General features: G+C 45.7%; 1 protein-coding gene across 2 annotated transcripts in view; it reads left to right on the top strand.

Annotated features, from left to right (window-relative positions):
• The window catches only part of ZCCHC4 (zinc finger CCHC-type containing 4), a 73283-nt gene that overhangs the window by 5693 nt on the left and 42917 nt on the right, over positions 1-24673 (top strand). For both annotated transcript variants that reach the window (XR_012237056.1, XM_073609169.1), the window contains exons 2-5: positions 4900-5018; positions 17330-17412; positions 18597-18872; positions 20760-20840. Coding sequence is in view for 1 of the 2 variants with exons in the window: in XM_073609169.1 (XP_073465270.1) it covers positions 4900-5018; positions 17330-17412; positions 18597-18872; positions 20760-20840 (559 nt within the window). In the remaining variant the exon portion in view is untranslated. The remainder of the gene's footprint in view (positions 1-4899; positions 5019-17329; positions 17413-18596; positions 18873-20759; positions 20841-24673) is intronic.

The raw sequence follows: 24673 nt of genomic DNA, 5'->3' as shown, positions 1-24673 counted from the left end.
AGTCTTAGTCCGTAGGGTTCAATATTGAGTTGGCTCTGCCCTTTACAGCTATAACAGCTTCAACTCTTCTGGGAAGGCCGTCCACAAGGTTTAGGAGTGTGTCTATGGGAATGTTTGACCATTCTTCCAGAAGCGCATTTGTGAGGTCAGGCACTGATGTTGGATGATAAGGTCTGGCTCGCAGTCTCTGCTCTAATTTATCCCAAAGGTGATCTATCAGGTTGAGGTCAGGACTCTGTGCAGGCCAGTCAAGTTCCTCCACCCCAAACTCGCTTATCCATGTCTTTATGGACCTTGCTCTGTGCACTGGTCCAAATCATTGATGGAGGGGGGATTATGGTGAAGGGGGGGGGGGGATTATGTTGGGGGGTTGTTTTTCAGGGGTTGGGCTTGGCCCCTTAGTTCCAGTGAAGGGAGCTCTTAAGGAGTCAGCATACCAAGATATTTTGGACAATTTTATGCTCCCAACTTTGTGGGAACAATTTGGGGATGACCCCTTCCTGTTCCAACATGACTGCCCACCAGTGCACAAAGCAAGGTCCATAAAGACATGGACTGAGCAAGGATGGTGGGAAATTAACTTCAAGTGCAAAAATTCACATTATGATAGTAACTAAATAGTAATCTAAAATTAAGTGTAACGATTTAAAAAATAAAAATTCCAAAGTGCTATAATGGTGGGAACCTCCCAACTAAAAAAAATTTCACTTAAGATTAATCTGTATGGTAAATATCTATAGGAGGGGTTTCCACCATCCCTGCTAAGTTTATTTTTATACAGTATGTCTTATTTTCAGTTTGATGTGTATTATATGTGAAGTTACATATCACAGAGATCGGTATTGTGATAATATTGAAGTTTATTGAGATTTACATACATTAGAGGATTCCACCATTATTGATCAGTAAGTTAGCACTGCACTTTTTTTTTTTTTTTATTTTGTGGTGTGGGAACACATAACTGTGCTTAGCGGCCGGCCTTTCAATTACACTTTTTTTATTTTACCTCCAATAGTTTATTGTAAATAGTAGTGTGGTGAGTACCTATTATACTAAAATCGGTATGTGGCATTAATAAACATCAACAGATTTCAGTTGTGCCCCACCAGGCCGGCACCCCCTTGGACAATTTGCCTGGCTGCTGAGTTCATCACCCCCATCCCTGCACTCAGTGCACTGATGGGCACTGATTAACAGCACTGATAAGCGGCACTGATTGGCACTGACAGGTGGCACTCATTTTCACTGGTGTGGAACTGACTGACACTGACAGGTGGCACTGATTGACACTGACAGGCTGCATTGGCACTGAATGGCACTGACAGGCGGCATTGGCACTGATTGGCACTAACAGGCGGCACTGGCACTGACTGCCACTGACAGGTGGCACTTATTGGAAGCACTGATTGGCACTGACAGGCGGCATTGGCACTGATTGGCACTGACAGGCGGCACTGGCACTGATTGGCACTGACAGGTAACACTGATTGGAATTAATTGGCACTAACAGGTGGCACTGATTGGAAGCACTGATTGGCACTGACAGTCGGCACTGGCACTGATTGGCACTGACAGTCGGCACTGGCACTGATTGGCACTGACAGGCGGCACTGATACTGATTGGCACTGACAGGTGGCACTGATTATAAGCACTGATTGGCACTGGCATTGATTGGCACTGACAGTTGGCACTGATTGGAAGCACTGATAGGTGGCACTCATTGGCACTGACAGGTGGCACTGATTGGAAGCACTTGGCACTCATTGGCACTAACAGGTGGCACTGATGGGAAGCACTAATTGGCACTGACAGGTGGCACTGACACTGATTGGCACTGACAGGTGGCACTGAGTGGAAGCACTAATTGGCACTGACAAGCGGCGCTGGCACTGTTTGGCACTGACAGGTGGCACTGGCACTCATTGGCACTAACAGGTGGCACTAATTGGAAGCACTGATTGGCACTCACAAACTGACAGGCGGCACTGACTGGCATAGACAGGTGGCATTAGTGGAAGCACTGACAGAGGAGAGGGGGGTTTCCATGGGGCATACCTAGAGCATTTGTCACCTGGGGCAGATCCTATGTCTGGCACCCCCCCACCTTAAAATGTAAAAACACCCCACTGTGCACCACTGGACCCCTTTACATTATTCAGCTCTACTCAGCACGGACCCCCCTTTAGCGCAGACCCCCTTCAGCACAGATGGACCCCCCCATCCAGCACAGACCCCCCATTCAGCACAGGTCCCCCCTTCAGCACAGACCCCCCATTCAACACACCCCCCCTTCAGCACAGATGGACCCCCCTTAAGCACACCCCCCCTTCAGCACAGATGGACCCCCCATTAAGCACACCCCCCTTCAGCACAGATGGACCCCCCATTAGGCACACCCCCCTTCAGCACAGATGGACCCCCCATTAAGCACACCCCCCGCTTCAGCACAGATGGACCCCCCATTAAACAAACCCCCCCTTCAGCACAGATGGACCCCCCTTCAGCACAGATGGACTCCCCCATTGAGCACACCCCCCTTCAGCACAGAAAGACCCCCCTCCCCCATCCCATTCAGTACCTCAGATTAGCGCGGCACAGGCACAGCAGGTCCCCTTCCCCTGTGTACACATAAACACTGGAGGGGGAGGCGGCTTCACTCTGCTTGCTGTGCCTGTGTGACATCCGAGCAGGACCGAGCAGGACCGAGCAGCTATTGAACATCAGTTATAATTGAGCAGCTTGAGAAAAGGGGCGGGGCTACATACACGTAACGGCCCCGCCAGACTCATCCCATTGGCTGGTATTCGATACCTGCTCGGTCCCGCCCACCCCGACATCATACAGGAATTCTGACAGCTCCTCAGGACAGTGTCACACTAAGCAGATCTTACGAGCCCCAATATCGGCAATGTTATACTACCTCACAGGCAGTGCGGGGTACACATTGCACATCAGCCCAGACAGATTTCAGGATACAGGCGGCATGGGGCTAAACACTGCTGGGGGATTAGAGTGTGCCCAGGCACACCTGGCACACCCCGTGGGCACGCCTATGACTGACATACATCACAGGTGATATCGTTTGCTGCTCAGTGATTGCAGTATTCTAGTCTGCATCTCCCCCAAGGTAATACATAAAACCTGGCCTGTTAGTGGGCCCTGAGGACAGGGTTGACGACCACTGTCATAGACAACAGACATAAGGCCGGATATAGCCAAAGATCAATGGCAAGATACAAAAGATGGCCAGAGACTGTGGACTGAGACTGAGTTCCTGGCACTTGGCTCCATTGAATTTCTCAGCAGGGATGCTGGCATGGGCACCAGCAGGGCTTTTTTTTCAGGCAGAAAGTTCAGCCACCTCCAGCACAGCTTACTTCTCCCTGCTCACTACTGTCACTTGTACATAGGAAGCACTGCTTCCCTGTGTACAAGTGACAGCGCTACTCTGCCATCAGCTGCACAGAACCTCCCTCCCATCTAGGAGAGCAGAGGAGGAAGGGGGAAAGGCTGCTCCTCCAGTAACTGCTCCGGAAGCCTACACAGATGCTGTAAGTTGTAGCTGCTCGGTTGCAGCAGCCCCACTCTGATGCTTTCTTGGGAGAGGATTTGTGGATTTGAGAGAGAGCTCTGTACTGGAATAAGGGGGGGGGCACTTTGTACTTGGGGAGAGAACTTGGGAGTACACAGCACACCCCTCAATCCTGCTTTTGTATGCAATGCACTTTTCAGGGCACTTTATACACGCGCCCCTCAACCCTGCACTCTGTACGCAGCGTGCCCCTCAACCCTGCACTCTGTACGCAGCGTGCCCCTCAACCCTGCACTCTGTACGCAGCATGCCCCTCAACCCTGCACTCTGTACGCAGCGTGCCCCTCAACCCTGCACTCTGTACATTTTATAGATACAAAGAAGCTTTGTTTTAACTACGCCCTTAAGCCACTTCCACTGGTAAGACTTTGGCCACACCTTTGTGCCGCAGGTCACCCCTTACCTTAAGTGTCCCTCGTTCCGAAGTTTAAAAGTTGGGAGGTATGCTAATACCAGAGATGTTCAAAGACGGCAAACATGATACAAGAGATGGTCAGAGATTGCAGTCATACAACAGAGGGTCAGAGGCATCAGGGGTGTACAGTAGAGCTGCACGATTCTGGCTAAAATGAGAATCACTATTTTTTTGCTTAGAATAAAGATCATGATTCTCTCACGATTCTCGTGACGTGACATCATCTTTTACATTATACAAAAAAATTGGGCTAACTTTACAGTTTAGTTTTGTTTTTTTTTTAATTCATTGAAGTGTATTTTTTCCCAAACAAATTGCATTTGAAAGGCCGCTGCACGAATACAGTGTGACATAAAATATTGCTATGACCGCCATTTTATTCTCTAGGTTCTCTGATAAAAAAATATATATATATATATAATGTTTGGGGGTTCCAAGTCATTTTCTAGCAGAAAATACTGATTTTAACTTGTAAGCAACAAGTGTCTGAAAAAGGTTTTAGTCTTTAAGTGGTTAAACTGACTTCATTTACAGACGAAGTTCGATCCTTTGATCTAAAAGATACTTTGTCTATAGTTATCTCCCAGTGCTGATCATGTTAATAAACAATTGCTGGCTTTTTTTTGACAGCTCTGAGTGAGCAGAGAACTTCTCTGCACTTACATGAATGAATCGTGTAAGTGCTGCATAGAGATCGTGGGGGGGGGTTCAATCGAGATCGCATTTTTTTTTTTTTTTTTAACGATTAATCCTGCAGCTCTAGTGTACACTGTAAAGTACTGTCAAGTTTTGAGGCGCTGTGTAAATGAATAACCTAAAATAAAACATGATACAACATTATTTATGTAGCACTGGTATATTTTAAATTTTATTTTTTGTTTATTCTTGTAGGCCCAACACTATTATTTGTAAAGACCGCCAAAGGGAAGGAAGATGGTAGGAGATTCTATGCCTGTTCAGCCTGCAGAGATAGGAAAGACTGTAAATTCTTCCAGTGGGCAGATGAAAAGGTAAAATTGAATAAGAGAATGTGTTTAAGAGGCCACCCGAGCCCCACTTGCATCATGCTGTTTAGCTGAGTGCAGTAGAAAAAATATATATACTACACCATATTCATGCACTCGTGAGGTTTACTAAAACTGGAGGGTGCAAAATCTGGTGCAGCTCAGCAATCGGCTTCTAGATTTTATTGTCAAAGCTTAAGGCTGGGTTGACACCTAATACCGATGTGGCTCCCAGCAGGGGTCCGGTGCATCCCCATTCACCGTTTCAGGTCCAATTTCAGCCCGAAATTCATACCGGAGCCGAGCTGGTCAAAATCTCCTGCTATTGCGAATTGCGGAGAACTTGCATCCAATGCGCAATGGTGTGAACCCGGCCTAAAGGAGAAGTACAGCCAAAGCTCTGCACTCCTGTGACCCCCCCTTTTTTTTTTTTTTTTTTTTTTGGGTTAATTTATTCATATTCAAAGTAAGAAATTACAGTATTCAAAACATTCCTGTTACAGAGGATACCATCCATCAAATGAAGAAACAGTAACACAGATTCTAAAGGATTAGCTTCTTTTCAACAGTGCATACATTACTAGCATTCTGTATATTCAGCTGTGTTTAATTCCAACCTCCTTTTATCTCCAGGGGAGTACCCCTGAGTACGTAGCATGTAAAATAAGAAAAACTAACAAAACTCAACATTGTAAATTAAGTAATCCACATTTGATAGCATACTAATAAACTCAGTACCTTCTTTATGCAGAAGTATTTCTTTCGCTGATGAAGATATAAACCAATCCTGGTCCCATCTATCCTGCCTTTACACCTCTATATCTCCGGACACTGATTTAATCCAACTAGCCCATATTTTGTTAAACTTTTTTGGGCATCCCCTGGAAATGTTAGTCAATTTATATTTCGGTAGGGCTCCATTGACCAGGTCCACCCAATAGAGGAGGGACGGAGGCCTTGTATCCTTCCATTTCAGAGCTAATGCCTTTTTAGCATAGAAAAAGAGTATTCTTAAGAGAGTCTTTTTGGATTCGGACAATTCCTCCTCCCCAAAGTCAGACCAATAGGCATCTGGCCAGAGCACATATGTTTGGAAGGGCTAATTTTTCCTCTAAGAATTTCATGATTACCGCCCAAAACTTCCCCACCTGAGGACAATGCCATACCATATGAAAGTAATCCCCTACCTTAGCCCTACAACTATGGCATTCTGGTGTTTCCACCTTGCCCATCTTATGAAGACGTGCGGGTATATAATACACTCGGTGGAGATAATTAAACTGGATAATTTTTGTCTCTGGCTGAAATCATTAATGGCAACATCGATTCGGTGACTTCAGCCCAAGAATCCTTTGTAAGGGATGGGATATCAGTTCTCCACTGAGCCTCCACTCTCTCCATCCTAGGTGAAGAAGAGGTCAGCAGTGCAAAATAATATCTTGAGAAAAGTTTTGAATGGTCTTCCTCTAATAGTAATTTCTCCAGCTCAGAATGGGCGAGATGAACCACCTGAAGACCAAAGTGGGCTGCCACAGCATGGCGCAATTGCAGATACCGGTAAAAAATAGGCATTGGGGCATTTATATTCAATTTGAATATCCCTGATGGTTGTAAAAGTTTTGGTTCCTTAATAATTGGTAAACATTTTTGAGATCATACTGGCCCCAACATGCCCCATCAGGGATTTTATGTATTTCTTTCAACTGGTGGTTGTACTACAAAGGAGCATTAGGAGAAGAGGTCGAAGGGCTACTCCCCGTTCTTTTATTACAAATATGCAAGATCCTATATGAAAGTTTTAGGATGTCTGTCCCTTGGGAAGGGTAAGGGGCATTTCTTTCTCGGACATCGCGGGACACAGAGCCACAGTAATAACTGATGGGTTATGTAGGTACCTTTAGGTATTGGACACTGGTCACACCCTAAACAGGAAGTTAAACCCCCTATATAATCCCTCCCCTTCCAGGGATACCTCAGTTTTTACGCCAGTGTCTTAGGTGTTGGACGTGTAAAGATGTCCTGTGCTGAAGATCCAAAGGGAATATCCTGATATCCTATACTGGGGCAAGCCAGGCGAACCGGATCCATTCAAAGTGTCTTTTCATGGCCGAATTGGATGGTACCCGGGCCTCGTGTCCGAAGAAACAAGGTTTTACCTGTAATGCTTCTCTTTTTAGAGAGCTGGACACCGCAGATCAGAAAATGGCTTTAAACCTCCTAATTTCTGGCTGGGTGCTTTACAGGGCCAGAACCCGCTACTCGTAGGGGGCCCCAGTCTCTGACGTTTTTTTCAAACGGAGCCCACTGTGAGAGGTGAAGATTGGGTCTGTGTATACAGCACCCTGCGGCTGGATAAGGTAAGGGGAGATTCCACAGAATTTTGAATTCTAGTAGGTTTTCTCCTTTAAGGTAGATGCATGCTATGCCTAGTGTGACCACTGGGGGCTGCCAAGAGCACATACCTTCTCATGCTGTTTCTGTCTCAGCGTTCCACGCTGCACAGCTCTTCCGACCGGCTCCAGGTAGGATGGGATGGGGGGATTTCTCCTTAGGAATGTTCCCCCCAGGCCAAGGGGAGGCCGCAGGTGGGCTGTAAGGTGGTTTTTATACCGCACTGTCGCGGCCGCCATTGCATCTATGCAGGTCCCATCGCTGCCGGCCTCTCTCCTTCCTCCTCCACCCCCAGCCTTCCACCATGCTTACTCTGGAAGGGGCAGGCTCGCGCGGGAAGCGCTCGTTTTCGGAAAAACAAAGAGGGGGGGCGGGGCGTCAGCACAGCGACAGCGTGCTCAGACGCCCACAGTGCCAGAAGCATGGCTACTTAAAGCACACTCTACAGGTTCTCTGAGCCTTGGAGGGACACAGAGCTGACAGTCGCATGTAAGGTGGGACATTCTCCTAGGCTGCATTTACTAAGGTAACACCGGACTGGGCATTTGGTAGCAAGGCTTTTGCCAGACTACATCGCTTAGCAGTCAGTGTTCATTTTGGATACCTCACACCTTTTGTTGCTTTGCACTATGGGTAGAAGAGGTTCAAGTACCCCCAGAACCACAGAGACACTAGGGGATCTCGTTCAGGTTCTGAGGACCCCCTGTCTGCTACACCCCCCCCCCCCTCCGAGGGGCCAGGGACGGCTGGACAGGGAGAGCCGTTGGGGTCTGGGGCTATACCTGCTTCCGGCACTTCAGCCCCTGTATACATTACACAAGAGGTTTTTTCCTCAACCATTACTGGGTTAGAGGAAAGATTAATGGCCGTGATTACAGCTTCACTCAGTGGAAGAAAACGTACTAGGCCTTCCTCTGTTTCCCAAGACCCTCAAGCAGAGGAGCTCTGGGATAAAGGAGATGAATCCCTTTCAGAGGATCAGAATAGGATGGATAATTCCTCTTCGAAGGAATCAGGTGGAGAGGGACCCTCTGCGACTTCCCAAGAGGAGAAAGTCTTAGTGCAGATCCTTACTGGATTGGTCCGCTCCACATTTAAGTTGCCCGTACCTGAAGCTGTTAAAGAATCCTCTTCTGCTTTGGGGTCACTGAAACCTTCCCAAGCAGCACATGCTTTTCCTGTTCATAATTTGCTTGAAAAGCTCCTTTTATTCTGAGTGGGATCACCCAGGTAAGCGATTTCTTCCGCCGAAAAAGTTTTCAACACTTTATCCTATGGAAGAAAAATTTATTAAGATGTGGGGAATGCCGGCCATTGATGCAGCCATTTCCTCTATAAATAGTAGTCTGTCCTGTAGACAAAGCTCAGATGCTCAGGGATCCTGTGGATAAAAAGATGGAATCCTTATTAAAGGATGTTTTTTCCTTAGCAGGATCAGTGGCCCAATCTGCAGTAGCAGCGATTGGAGTCTGTCAATACTTAAGAGACCATGTTAAGCAGGTCATCAAAGTATTACCTGAACAACAGGCCCAGGGGTATGCTAACCTTCCAGCGGCCTTATGTTATGTTGTTGACGCCATCAGAGATTCTATCATGCAAACCTCTCACCTTTCACTTGGGTTGGTGCATATGCGTAGAATCTTATGGTTGAAAAATTGGTCAGCCGAAGCACCATGTAAGAAGCTCTTGGCTGGGTTTCCTTTTCGTGGTGCAAGGTTGTTTGGAGAAGACTTGGATAACTATATCAAGAGAATCTCTTGTGGGAAAAGCACTCTCTTACCTGTTAAGAAGAGTAAGCATCCCTCTTTCAAACGGACTCTTTCCCCAGCGCCAGGGGCTTCAGCCTCCAGGCAGTCACGACAGCCTCCTCCATCTGGGGCAAGAAACAAGAGTCAACCCCAGGAAAGAAGTCCTGGGGGAAGAAGTCTTCTAGACAAGACACTAAGACCTCTTCATGAAGGGGCGCCCCCGCTCGCACGAGTGGGGGGAAGACTGCTACAGTTCTCAAAGCTCTGGCAGGAGGACTTCCAGGACAGATGGTTAATCTCCACGGTAACCTTAGGGTACAAGCTGGAGTTCCAAGAATTTCCCTCTCCTCGTTTCCTCAGGTCAAGTGTTCCCAGAGACCCGGAGAAGAAGCAGTCGCTCCTTCTAGCGTTAGAGCGACTTTTGTCGCAAGAGGTCATTATGGTGGTTCCCACAAAGGATCAAGGATTGGGCTTCTATTCCAACCTTTTTACGGTCCAAAAACCAAATGGGGATGTCAGATCCATTCTGGATTTAAGGGATCTGAATCGATTCCTAAGGATTCAGTCCTTCCGCATGGAATCAATTCGGACAGTAGTCTCCATCCTGCAGGGAGGAGAATTTTTGGCATCGATAGACATCAGAGATGCATATCTACATGTGCCCATTTTTCCGGGCTCATCAAAAGTTTCTACGCTTCGAGAAAGGAGGGCACCATTTCCAGTTCGTGGCTCTGCCTTTCGGGATAGCCACTGCACCTCGAGTGTTCACAAAGGTCTTGGCCCCTCCTCTGGCCAGATTAAGGGCTCAGGGTATAACTGTCATATCATACCTAGACGACCTGCTCTTGATAGACCGGAACGGGAACTTGAGGACCATTGTCAAGTCTCTGGAACATCTAGGTTGGATCCTCAACCTAGAAAAATCTTTTCTAAAACCAGTAAGAAGATTGGAGTATTTGGGTCTGATCATACATACAAGCCAGGAGAAAGTATTTCTTCCTCAGGCAAAGATCACTGCTTTAAGGTAGCTGATTCTGACAATCGGGACCAAGAAGGGTCCTTCTGTCCGCCTTTGTATGAGGCTGCTATGAAAGATGGTGTCTTCATTCGAAGCCGTTTCCTATGCTCAGTTCCATTCAAGACTACTGCAACACAGTATTCTGTCAGCCTGGAACAAGAAGGTTCAGGCATTAGACTTTCCGATGCACCTGTCACATGCGGTGTGTCAGAACCTCAATTGGTGGCTCATACCCGAAAACCTGCAGAAGGGGAAATCCTTTCTACCGGTTACCTGGACGGTGGTAACAACAGATGCCAGTCTGTCAGGTTGGGGAGCAGTTCTGGAACAGTCTACTATCCAGGGGCTATGGTCCAAGACCGAGAGGACCTTACCCATCAACATTCTGGAGATGCAGGTGGTATACCTAGCCCTAAGAGCCTGGACTATCAGGCTACAGGGTTGCACGGTCAGGATCCAGTCTGACAATGCCACAGCAGTGGCTTATGTCAATCATCAGGGAGGCACCCGTAGCCGAGCTGCTCAAAAGGAGGTGAACCAGATCTTAGTCTGGGCAGAGATGCATGTGCCATGCATATCAGCAGTTTTCATTCCAGGGATAGAGAACTGGCAGGTGGACTATCTAAGTCGCCAGCAGTTACTCCCAGGGGAATGGTCTCTGCATCCCAACGTCTTTTTGGCCATATGTCAAAGATAGGGGGGTCCCAGATGTAGATCTCTTTGCATCCCGATTCAACAAAAAGATAGATTTGTGGCAAGGACGAGGGATCCTCTTGCATGCGGGACAGATGCGTTGGTGATTCCGTGGCATCGGTTCTCACTGATTTATGCATTCCCGTCTATTCTGCTACTGCCACGACTCCTTCGCAGGAGCAGGCAGGAAAGGAAGTCGGTACTTCTGGTGGCCCCCGCTTGGCCCAAAAGGACTTGGTATGCAGAAATAGTAAGGATGACGGTGGGTTCCCCGTGGACCCTACCGCTATGCCCAGACCTGTTATCTCAAGGTCCAGTGTTCCATCCTGCCTTACAAACGCTAAATTTGACAGTTTGGCTATTGAGACCCACGTTCTGAAGAGTCGTGGGCTTTCAGGTCCTGTCATATCTACCTTGATCAATGCAAGGAAGCCAGCTTCCAGAATGATTTATCATAGAGTCTGGAAAGCTTATGTATCCTGGTGTGAATCCAGGGGTTGGCATCCCAGAAAATATGTCATAGGTAGAATTCTTGATTTTCTACAATTAGGATTAGAGATGAAGCTGGCCTTGAGTACCATCAAGGGCCAGGTCTCGGCTTTATCAGTATTGTTTTAACGGCCACTTGCTTCGCATTCTTTGGTCCGAAACTTTATGCAGGGAGTGATGCGTCTTAATCCTCTGGTTAAGGCACCTCTGAACCCCTGGGACTTGAACTTGGTTCTGTCAGTGTTACAGAAACAACCTTTTGAACCAATACGTCAGATTCCTTTGGTCTTGCTGACAAGGAAACTAATTTTTCTGGTAGCCATCTCTTCTGCTAGAAGAGTATCAGAATTGGCAGCTCTTTCCTGTAAACAGCCTTATTTGATTATACACAAGGATAGAGTGGTATTGCGCCCTCATCCTAGTTTTTTTTACCGAAGGTGGTTTCAGATTCAGATTGGATCTAAATCAAGACATTGTTCTGCCTTACTTTTTTCCAGATCCCTGTTCTTCGGAAGAGAGGTTACTACATTCTTTGGATGTAGTAAGAGCAGTCAAGAGCAACTGCTCAAATTCGCAAAACGGATGTTTTGTTCTTGCTGCCAGAGGGTCCCAGTAGAGGACAGGCAGCGTCAAAAGCTACCATTTCTAAATGGATTAGACAATTGATTATTCAATGCTTACGGTTTGAAACAGAAGATTCCTCCGTTTCAGATCAAGGCACATTCCACAAGGGCTATTAGTGCTTCTTGGGAAGTGCATCACCAGGCCTCTATGGCTCAGATCTGCAAGGCTGCAACCTGGTCTTCAGTCTATACATTCACCAGATTTTATCAGGTGGATGTGAGAAGGCATGAGGATATCGCCTTTGGGCGTAGTGTGCTGCAGACAGCGGTACAGGGTCCTCAGGTCTGATTGCACCCTACTTGGTTGTGATTTTCCCCCCCTCAGTTGGCATTGCTTTGGGACATCCCATCAGTTATTACTGTGGCTCTGTGTCCCGTGATGTCCGAGAAAGAAAATAGGATTTTTTATAACAGCTTACCTGTAAAATCCTTTTCTTTCGATGGACATCACGGGACACAGAGGTCCCGTCCCTCTTCTAATACACTTATATTGCTTTGCTACAAAACAGAGGTATCCCTGGAAGGGGAGGGATTATATAGGGTGTTGAACTTCCTGATTAGGGTGTGACCAGTGTCCAATACCTAAAGGTACCTACATAACCCATCAGTTATTACTGTGGCTCTGTATCCCGTGATGTCCATCGAAAGAAAAGGATTTTACAGGTAAGCGGTTATAAAAAATCTTATTTTCTGTACAGTGCATTAGTAAGTGCTTCAAACGAGTGCATCAGGGCAGCTTGAGTCTCCACCAAAGCTACATCCATCTGAGGAAAAAAACACCAATGGATATGCATTAGCTGTGCTGCCAAGTAATAGCATTGTAAGTTTGTCAGAGCCAGCCCACCAGCCTGGACTGGAAAAAACACTGTGTCTAGGGATACTCTAGGTGGTCTAGGGCCCCAGAGGAGTGAGGATAGTAAGATGTTAATTTCCATGAATAGTTTTATTGGGACATGGTGTGGTGCATGACATAACAAATATAGAAACCTAGAGAGGTATATCATCTTAAATATGTTTATTCGGCCCAGGAGGTTGAGGGGTAGCTTAGACCAAGTCTGCAAGTTATCCTTCAGACCATAAGAGAACGTAGATTTTTTATATATATATATATATATATATATATATATATATATATATATATATATATATATAATATTAACATATTTTTCCCAATTAACTTTAAACCCCTAGTACCTTCCAAATATTGTGATTCTACTCAAAGCAGTAGCCGAAGAGCCCGCTGCCTCCACCAGGTATAGAAGCATATAATCGGCATACAAAGAGGTCTTTTCTTCCTTAGTCTTTATCCAGCAGCCCTTCACCTCCCCATCCTCCCTCAACTGTGCTGCCAATGGCTCTATAGCCAGGGCAAACAACAGGGCGACAATAGGCACCCCTGCAGAGTGTCCCTAGCTATTTCAAAGGTATCTGTTACAGTATTAACCCTCAACTGTGCTAGGGGTTTAGTATATAATAATTTCACCCAAGCTATGAATTTGGGTTTAAAGCCAAACCGTTCAAGAACTGCTCATAAATAGGGCCATTCGATAGAGTCAAACGCCTTATGGGTTTCCAATGACACTACAACTCGAGTATCCGGGGTAGGACCTTCAGATTGTAACACTGTGAAAAGTCTCCTCAAATTTATAGCTGTAGATCTCATTGGGATGAGACCCGTCTGATCTGAATTAATAATAGACACTATCACCTTGTTTAATCGTTTGGATAGAATTGTAGCTAAAATGTTTGCATTCACATTAATTAATGATATGGGCCTATATGATTTGCAGTAGTCATGGTGTTTGTGGGGCTTGGGAATCGGTACAGTCGGTGCCTCCCTCAGAGAATCTGGGAGCACCCCTCTCTCCAGTGCATCACTATATACCTCCAATAGTTTTGGTGCCAAAAACTCCTTATAGGTACTGTACCACTCAGCTGGGTATCCATCTAGACCGGGGGTTTTATTTGTGTTCAGAGAAAGCATTGCGGACATAATTTCGTTGGTGCTAAAAGGGAGGTCCAAATCCTCAGCCACATCCCTGGGCAGTTCCCGGAGAGGGATTGTCAGAAATTGACAGACCTCCTCCTCTGCGTAATCCACCCTAGATGCATACAGATCTGAATAAAATTCAACAAAAGCATTGGCTATATCTCCGTGTTTGGTGCAAAGAGTACGTTGTTCATTATAAATTCGGGGAATAGAGGCTGATACTTGCTGTGAGTGGGACAAATATGCTAATTTCCTGTTCTTATCATCAAACTCGAAGATACGTTGCGACTGGTACAGCAACTTTTTTTTGAGTCTTTTCCACCAGTTGGGGGGCCTTATCCCTCCAGACCCCAAGGTTAGTAGAGGTAGGATTACTAATATATTCTACTTCAGATTCTATAGCGACCTGCTCACATTCTTTAACCTTCCATTCTCTATCAGACCTGAGTTTTTTAATTAACCCCGGAGTGGATCCTCGGAGAGTGACTTTAAAAGCATCCCAGGTTGTACCAAGGGAAACCTCCCCCTTTTGTTTTCTGACTAGAAGTTTGTTATATCAGTGGCTGTTGACCTCTCAAAACACTCCTCCTTTAACCATAATGGGCTCAGTCTCCACAGCGTATAACCTTGGGACTGGCCCATGTTCATGTAAAATAACGGGGGAGTGGTCCGAAATGGCCCTTGGGAGATATTGTACATCAGTCACCCTTGGCAACACCTCCCCAGTCACAAAACACATATCTAGTCTGGATAAGGTGTTATAAGAGGAGAAGAAATTTGAATACTCTCTCGCATCAGTGTTCTTCCAGCGCCACACCTCCACCAGACCATACTGTTCCGCACATGCGGCCAATGGTGGGGCACATTTAGAGACCCTCTGGAATCTATCCATATTTTGGGATAGTACCGCATTTAGATCCCCCGCCATGATAATTGGGCCTTTTGCCACCTGGAGCACCTTTGCCATCACTGTATCCCACAATGCAGTTGTGAATGGCGGTGGTACGTAAATCGGCACAAATGTATGGGGAGTATTCTCTATGATGAGGATCACTATTGCAAACCTTCCAAAGGGGTCCGTTACAACCTCTTCCAGGGTGCATAGTAAGGATTTTGTTACTAGGACTCCTCTTGCATAATTAGAGTAAGTTGAATGAAATGCATATTTTACAAACTCCCTCTGAAGAGCCATAGTTTTGAGCCTACTAGATGTGTTTCCTATAGGAAAATTTACATGAGGTTTACGCTTCTGAATATAGGTAAAGACTAATGCCCTTTTAATTCTGGAGTTAAGGCCTCTTACATACATCTGTTAGCTTCCTTAGGAGAGGTAAAGAATTGCACTTTTCCCTTATGGATATAGCATACTGTATGGTAGGCTACGCTCATGCAGATGTTGCTTCACACTCTGGAACGCTGCTCTCTGCTTCTGCGTAGCTGCTGAAAAATGTGGGAAAATAGTTATGCGATTATTATTGTAGAGTAATTCCGGCATATTGCGAGCTTTATGAAAGATAGTTTATTTGTCCCTGAAGTATAGGAAATGGGCCAGCATGGGTCTGGGAAACCGACCTGGCGGCAGGGCTCTCAGGGGCACCCGATGCGCCCTCTCAATAGCAAACAAGTGGGAAAAGAAATCGGCTCCAAAGGTTTGTTTGATCCAGGTCATTAAGAATTCCTCCGGCTGTTTGCCCTCCAGGAATCCCAGGAACCGCAGGTTGTTCCGGCGAAGTCTATCTTCAATATCTCGGAGCTTGGATTCCCAGGACTTGTGGTCCGCCGCCCCCTCTCCGGACCGTCACCACGAGCAGGGTCAAATCATCCTCAACCGCACTAATGCGGTGTTTGGCTGTGGTGATCCGGTTCCTAACTTTATGAAAATCATCCTTTAGCAGGGCAAAGTCCACCCGAATGGTTTCTATTTGGGTCGACAGGGACGCATGGCAGCTTTTAATGGTCGCCATGATTTGAGACAGTGATGGCTCTCCTACCTGGGAGCCTGAGCCTGTGGCCTCCTCATCTGAGGGTGGGACTGGGATTGCCAAGGGGTCCGTATCATCCATCCAGTCTGCCTCACCCTCTGCCCAAATCTTGTCGGAAATTCCAAACGTCAAGAATGTGGTGACGTACAACACGCACGACGAGCCGAGAAAAATGAAGTTCAATAGCCAGTGCGGCTCTTCTGCTTGATTCCGAGCATGCTTGGAATTTTGTGCGTCTGAATTGTGTACACACGGTCGGAATTTCAAACGGATTTTGTTGTTGGAAAATTTGAGATCCAGATCTCAAATTTTGTTTGTCGGCAATTCTGACAGAAAATGTCCGATGGAGCCTACACATGGTCGGAATTTCTGACAACAAGCTCCCAACGAATATTTGTTGTCAGAAAATTCTATCGTGTGTACGGGGCATAGCACTGTACAGCTCCCTGATTTGTTTTCTGTGGAAATCACACAACGGGGCACAACTCTATCATTTTTGGAGTCTCCCACTTGAGAGCACATATAGCAGTGTATAGATTAAGGGCAGGTTGACCTGTAGGAAGCCCATCCCTTCTTAAAGGCACAGGGACACAAGGGACACCCAACAATAGCACAATGGCAGCTGAGGGCATCCAGTGCATCCCCACATTAAATTCTGGCCTTTGCAGTAAGGTGCACATTGAAGGGAAATGCACATCTCTAACCAACACAAATTTCCCAGTGCATCCATGTGCCTTTAAGAAGGGGTGGGCGCCCTACAGGCCAACCAGCCCTTAATCCATCCACTGCTATGTGCTCCATCTTGAGAGACTCTATAGTTAGGGCTGCAGTGCACAGAGGTGCCTTGACATGGACATTGCGGCTTACTGATATATTTGCAAATGTGTGTAAATGGAACCCCTTGTTTTTAACGTGAATTGTTAGCCAGGGTCAATTCTGTTTTGGTTTGTTTGCTGGCTGGTAAGCCTGCTGGGAGAATTGTGCTTGTTAGAGAGAGACAGCAGCGGGGGCTATTGGCTCCCGCTGTTGTTAATCAAATCCTGTGAGGGAAAGGGAAGGGGGGCTGAGTCATGCTGTTTGTGTCTATAGACACAGCCCAGCTTGGGAGTGAGCCCGATCATGTGCCCTCATAGGAAACTGCATCCTATGGTGCTGTACAGAGAAAAGTAGGAGCCAAGAGTGCCAGCCGAGGGCCCCAGAAGAGGATGATCAGGGCTGCTCTGTGCAATACCATTGCACAGAGCACGTAAGTATAAATGTTTTATTATTTTAATTGTAAAAAAAACAAAACAAGCCAGCATGTTCTTGGCAAAATGCTTAATATTGAGGATATTCAGTAAAAAATATGTATACTCAACAGTTCTCCTTGTTATTTTTGAATAGGTTTCAGAAGCCAAACGGGAGGCTAGAGAAGAATATAACAGTAGCTGTCAGCCTCCTATGTCCCATGACCAGTACATGATAAGGTACCTTCCTAAATGGAGACACTTCTATCTCCTGTCATATATATAATCAGTGTTTTATCTCCTTTTTTTACCATTATAATGCATGGTAATGATATGTTGCCAAATACACCACACATGGTTAATTACATTTTTTTTTTTTTTTTTTATAAAGAGAACCTTAAAGTATATGTAAACTTTCCCTATAAAACATCTCATTCCATTAAAAAAAAAAAAAAAATGAAAGGCAAAACATTTGTGTACACCTAGCTTCCCAGTGAAACACAATGTGTGTGTGCGTGTAAGGACAAGTCTGATCATTGGAGGAGAGCAGGCTGAGTTCCCAGCATAGCTAGAAAGGTGACCACGATGTGTCGTCTTGGTTAGTGTGGTCAGTTTTTAATAGGAAAGCAGAGGGACTGGCAGGAACACCAGGGATTTCACATAAAGGAAGCAATACAAAGAGAACAGGGTAGTTTTTCATACAAGTACATGGTCCAGCAGGCACGTATCAGGAATATGAAATGTTGGGTTTACATACTCTTTAAAGGAACCATAATGAATCATTACCCCAGAACAGGTATGCGGATCAGTTGTCCAGGCACAGATGTTTGGCTCCTTATCCGTGAGTGGCCCAGTGCAGTGAAAATCATCAAGGAAGGTTGTTTTTTCTTGGTGGAGAAAAGATGTATGCAGTGACCTTGCTGACATCTCAATAAATACAGCAAGAAGAGCGAAGATTGGAATGCGGCTGTTATATTTTTAACATTTATATTAAAGTTGTAGGGGGTGAGCATTGGCAGTGTTCGTTCCTGAAACGCCACCCTAATTGTATGTACTGCCACTCTGTAGGCAGACAGTTTATCCCTGGGAATAACATAGGAATGGCATTAAAAAAAACAAAAAAAACCCCACATGGTTGCTGCATTACCTAGAAACATAGAAATGTGACGGCAGAAAAAGGCCGAGCCGTCCATTGAGTCTAATCAATTTTTTTTTTATTTTTTTTTTCATTTAACCTTATTGTTTGACTATATAGATCTATGTTTGTCCCAAGCATGTCTGAAGCCATTTACTGTTGACTGTCTCACTACCTCTGCTGGTAGTTTATTCCAAGCATCAACTACCCTTTCAGTAAAATAATACTTTCTAAGATTAGTTTTCTAGATGGCTAGTTCAATGTGTCTCTTGTTTTCTATTCACACAAGGTTTCAAGAATTCATCGGGCTTCCTCTGGCAAAAAGGAAATTTTGTCAAGACTGTCAGCAGCTCTTGTTGCAGAATGAGTGGGAGGGACATTCAGGTCATCATATTGTTGGTGATATTTCTGTATCCCAATTGAGGAGACCCAGTCAGCTCCTGCATCCACTGGTGAACAAGAAGAGCAATGCACAATACCTATTCACAGACAGAAGCTGCTCCTTCCTGCTGGACACCATCATCAGCCTGGGCTACAGACGGGTTCTGTGTGTGGGTACCCCAAGGTACGGCCAAGACAGACGCCCTGACAATCCATGTGAAAATGGATGTCATTTAACTTTCACTTTTTTTGTGCAACAAAAGTCTCTGTAGAGCAAACCTAAAATTTATGTTAATCATAAAGAGAAAATGATTTTGAATATTTTTTTTGTGTCTTAAGTGCTGCGGATAACCATACACAATTTTCAATATTTTATATTTACTTAGACCCTTTTCACACTGGGGGGCCGCGTTAGTGCTAAATCGCAGATCGTTTAAGTGGTGCTTTTCGGCCGCTAGCAGGGTGCTTTTAACCCCAAAGTAGGGGTTAAAAATGCTCGCGTTGCGGCGCTTCCGAAGCACTTTTCAGGTGCTGTGGGCAGGGCGTTTTGGGAGCGCTAAATACAGCGCTCCCAAACTGCCCCAAAGATGCTGCTTACAGGACTTTTCCTAACGTCCTGCAAGCGCACCGCCGCAGTGTGAAAAGTCAGTGAAATAAATGGGAGACGGTTTTCGGGCACTATTTAGAGGCTATCTTTAGCCTTAAAGCGCCTGAAAACTGCCTCAGTGTAAAAGGGGTCTTAAAGCGGAGTTCAGCTCAAGAATGGAACTTCGGGTACCCAGTTTTTGCAGGCACACTTGCTCCCCTGGCAGCTCCCACTTGCTCCCCTGGCGCCGGAAGGAAGTTCACCTCTCCCCCCCCTCCCTCCCTGCAATTTTCTGGGACACGTCACAGGTCCCAGAAAATTGCCCGGCCATTCACAGCGCACAGCACGGCTCGTGCATACACAGTGCATGATCATCTGTAAAGCCACGCCCGGGCACCCACAGCTTGAATGCCGTCGCTGCAGAGAGGAGGGGGAGAGGAGCGGGGTTTTGTGCGCCCGCATCACTGGACTGAGGGACAGGTTATTGTCTGATATCTTTTTTTTTTTTTTTTTTTTGTAGTTACTGTCTTTTAAATGGGCGGAACTCCTCTTTAAAGCAGTATTAAAGTGATTTTAAAAGTTCAAAGTTTTTTTTTTTTTTTTTTACCTTAATGCATTAGGGTAAAAAACCTGAATGCATTAAGGTAAAAAAAAAACCTTGGTACAATAATAGTAGGAATTCTGTGAATGGTGGAGAAATCAAATGGAGGTGGGTGAGTGGCATCACTTTTCTCAGTAGCAGCCACATGAGGAAAGCAACAGTCCTCCCCCTCCCCCTTCTGCTTTCTCCACCATTCACAGAATTATTGTTATTATTGTCCTACAATGTATTGTATTCTGTGAATTGGCGGTGGACTTTTTGTCATTCATCTGGTCCTCCTCCATTCACAGAGATTGGTATATTAATAATATACTATAAGTTCTGTAATTGGCAATGAGGGCAGAAGGGGGCAGGTGCGCAGTGCAACTTTTCAGTAGCAGCCGCTGCTGTTAATCTTCCCATCATTAGAAGGCAGCTGCTCAAGGCAGTATGTGGTGACTGTGAAGGAGAATTAATAGAAATATAAACATTTTAACTAGTAAGGGATAATCTCTTTAAATTTATGAACAAGTGGATGTGTTTAAAAAGCAGTCACATCTGGTTGACCATTAAAATAACAATGGACGGTGAGCCAAAAATGTAAAACTTTCCATACACATTATGTGAAGCATGAGGATTGATGTTTTTTACTACATACAGTGCTGATATATGACATTCGAAGGTGTATCATGGGAAATTGAAGATATTACTCATGGTACACCAAAGCTATAAATTGCACAATCTAATGCATGCAGTCTTGAGTATAAAGCAGTTGGTGCAGCCATGATAGTTTGAGTACTAGCCTTTTAACTAGATGTTGGGTCAATTATTTAGCTTTCTTTAATTTCGCTGTGTTCTGGAGTGAAAACTAGCAACTTAAAATAACTATTGTTCTGACTTTCTAGATTACATGAATGGATCAGACATCAGGCTTGTGAAGGCTCCAAGCTGAAGGTAAAGAGTCTGTTATTAGACATTGATTTCAGGTAAGCACTCATTGTGTACCTATTGCCATTTAGGCTTTTAAATAAAACTTAACCACTTGACCTCTGGAAAGGTTTACCCCCCCCCCCCCCTTCATGACCAGGCCACTTTTTGTGATACGGCACTGCGTTACTTTAACTGACAATTGCGCGGCCCTTTTTTTTCCCCCCACATATAGAGCTTTCTTTTGGTGGTATTTGATCACCTCTGCGGGTTTTATTTTTTGTGCTATAAACAAAAAAGGCTGACAATTTTATAAAAAAAACAAACAAAAAAACCCCAATATTTTTCCTTTCTGCTGTAAAACACATCCAATAAAAAATGTAAAAAATCTAATTTCTTCATCAATTTAGGCCAGTATGTATTCTGCTACATATTTTTGGTAAACAAAAATTCCAATGAGCGTAATTGCGCAAAAGTTATAGCGTCTACAAACTATGGGATTTTGACACTTTTTGGGGACCAGTGACACTAATACAGTGATCAGTGCTAAAAATATGCACTGTCACTGCACTAATGACACTGGCTGGGAAGGGGTTAACATCAGAGGCGATCAATGAGTTAACTGTGTACCTAGCCAGTGTTTTTTCCCCAGTCGTCTTCCAGGACAGCTCTTGAGAAATGGAGTCCCTCCCATCGCCAAAGGAAACACATTGCCACAGTTCAAAAGGTGGTCCCTCAGGTCCCTGGCCGGTCATTTGTGTTTCTTCCTTTGGAGGAACATGTTGCTAGGAACCAGGAGAGGGACTTCATCTCTCAGGGGCTGCCTGAAGGGAGTGGAGACTGCACAGGGGGACTGGGTCCTATCCGTCGGCTCCAGTGAAGTTCTTACCTTTTTGTTTTAGGGCTGGGGTACTGTCCAGCATAATAGGAGCAGACCCGTTACCCCCCCTCCTTCCAGTGCGGAGGTGTGCCAGTGGCAGGGTGATGCAGGTTCCCCCAGGAGCTGTGTAGGTGGATTCATCCATCTCAGCTCCTTGCTGCGATCACAATGGGGGCCGGAGACACCGTTTGCGTCATTTCCGGCGGAACCGCGTCATCACTGTGCGCAGCGACTTCCGGTTCCGGGTCTCCAAGGGCACAAGGAGGAAGGGGAAAGCCCAGGCTGGGCCTAGTAATCCCGACCAGCATCCAGCAATACCGGACTAGCAGCGGGATCCGGAGCAGGAAGGGGGGACCATGGAGGTAAATCCCCAGGACACTCTGGCGGATGCAGGCACCAGCCAAACCCAGGTAGGCTGCTGGGCAAGCCCTGTACTGAGGTTTTTTACATGTTGGTAGTTGTAAGGCTGGGACTAGTAGTACTCCATGGTGGTGGATACCTCACTGTCCCAGGAATATGCAGTTTGGTGGTTGCAGCATGGGTGTTTAAAGAGGGTAAAGGTTTGATGCTAAGATCATCTGTTCTTTATTTACAGGCTCCAAAGGAAGACAAGTCAGGCTGCAAAAAGTGCCCTAACTGTGGGAACAAGTTATCCTAAGGCTCTAGCAAAGCTTTATGCAGGCAGTGTATTGCAGGCTTACTAAAATCAGAGGCAGACTCTCCTTTGGCTAAATTCCTTAGCTCCTTTAAAGATGAGATGGCGTCAACTTTAAATCTCTCAGGGGGTTAATCACAGATGTAAACACGTCTGCTTCCACCAGTAGAGCAGCTGCGATTCCCTCTTCACCAGGCCTTACAACACCCAGCTCTGGGGAGCCCCGTAGAGTCAGGGAGCATAGCCTGCGTTAGTTGGCCCTGGTTTCTCTGACTCAGACCAGGATGAGGATCAGGCTGTAGCTAACAAAGCCGCAAAATACAAGCTGTCCCTTGAGGAAGTAGACGAGCTGTTGAGCGCTATTTATGACACACTGGAAATTGATGAGGAAGGAGTTCAGTTGTCCAGGCATGATAAGATGTATGAGGCCCTGGGAAAAAAGAAGGCAAAAGTATTCCCTATACATAGCGTACTTTCTGACCTTGTCTGTAAGGAGTGGGCCGAGCTGGATAAGAAAGTCTTCTTTCCAAAGACTTGGAAAGATTCCCCTTTGACGAGAACCCACAGGCGGTCTGGAATAAAATTCAATACTAGCCCCACTATCCAAGGTGTTGAAACAGTCTGTCCTGGCCTTCGAGGATATGGGTCATTTAAAGGACCCAATGGACAGGAAAACAAACGTAGTCTTAAAAAGGGCCTGGGATACATCAATGGCAGGCCTGAAGCCAGCTCTAGCCACTTCTTGTGTAGCTAGAAATCTGGAGTTCTGGTTGTCACAACCACAAGAACACCTACGGGCAGGCACTCATAGAGGGGAGCTCTTAAAAACCTTCCCTATGCTTTTCAAGGCGACAAGTTTCATTTCTGATGCTTCAACTGATTACGTAAAATTTGTGACTAAGACTGCGGCACTTTCTGTCGCAGCCAGAAGGTCAGTCTTGATGAAAACTTGGGGGGGAGACACGGTGTCCAAAACACGCCTGTGCAGTGTCCCCTTTACTGGAGACTTAGTCATCGGCTCTGAATTAGATACCGCCTTAGCAATAACGGCGGATAAAAAGAAAACTTTCCCCACTAAAAAAGACTTTTAAAGGAAGTTTTTTCGTCCTTCAAAGGAACCCTCAAAAACAGAGAAGGACGTCAAACCCAAAAAACACTGGACAGGGCAAAAAGGGAAAGGAAAAGGGGGTATACTTTTTAACCGCCCCAGTCATAACCCCAAACCCCAGTGACATCAGGGTCCCAGTGGGAGGAAGACTAAAAAATTTTCTCCCACAGTAGGAAAAGATAACCTCAAACAAGTTTTTTTAAACATAATAAAAAGAGGTTATGCGCTGGAATTTCACAGCTACCCACCCTAAAAATTTCTAGTGACAAAATCTCCAAGACACTCAGAAAAGGCCAGGGCCTTACCATTACCAATAGGGGAGATGGTGGATCAAGAGGTATTGACACCAGTCCCTATTCAGGAACAGGGGGACGGTTTATACTCGCATGTCTTTGTGGTAAAAAAACAACCGTCAGGGAAGTTCAGATTAATCATGAACCTCCGACCCCCGAACCTCTCCGTCCGATACATACGCCATACATCTGATACATCGCCATACGAAGAAATTTCTGGCATTCCTTCCTTATTGGGATATGCAGATAGGCATCCCTTAAATCCAGGGTAGCCATAAACATCTCTTTTTGGAGAAGATTCCAAAAAGAGGTTTTTATGGCTACCCTGGATTTAAGGGATGCCTATCTGCATATCCCAATAAGGAAGGAATGCCAGAAATTTCTTCGTATGGCAATTCAGATAGACGCCAAAGTTTATCACTTTCAGTGCAGAGCACTTCCCTTCGGACTGTCGTTCTCTCTGAGAATTTTTACCAAGGTTCTCGGAGAAGCACTGGCTCAGTTGAGACTTCAGTCAGTCTCGCTCATTCCATATTTAAACTACATACTCCTCATAGTCCACTGGAAGAAACAACTTTGTCAGGACTTAGAGTTAACACAACTCAGCCTGAGACAATTGGGGTGGGTAATCAGTTTGGAAAAGTCCAAAACAACCCCAACACAGAATATTCTGTATTTGGGCTACAAGATCCTGTCCAAAGATCAAAGGGATAGTCTTACCGGAAGAAAAGATATCAAATCTGAAGCAGAGGATGTCCTTTCTTCAAACCAGCACCAAATGTACAGTGAGGGAGGTGATGTCAGCATTAGGACTTATGACAGCAGCAATTCTGGCCGTACAATGGGCCAGGTTCCACCAGAGACCTTCAGAGGTTTTTGTTGGAACAGTTAAAGGACAAAGATCTGGGAGAATACGTATCGATCCCCACCAAAGTAAAACGTTCCCTCTGGTGGTG

Source organism: Aquarana catesbeiana, linkage group LG01 (genome assembly GCF_042186555.1).
Source record: "Aquarana catesbeiana isolate 2022-GZ linkage group LG01, ASM4218655v1, whole genome shotgun sequence".
In the NCBI taxonomy this organism is placed as follows: Eukaryota; Metazoa; Chordata; class Amphibia; order Anura; family Ranidae; genus Aquarana; species Aquarana catesbeiana.
Note: the sequence above shows the minus strand (reverse complement) of the source record. Positions and strands in the feature narration are given on the sequence as shown.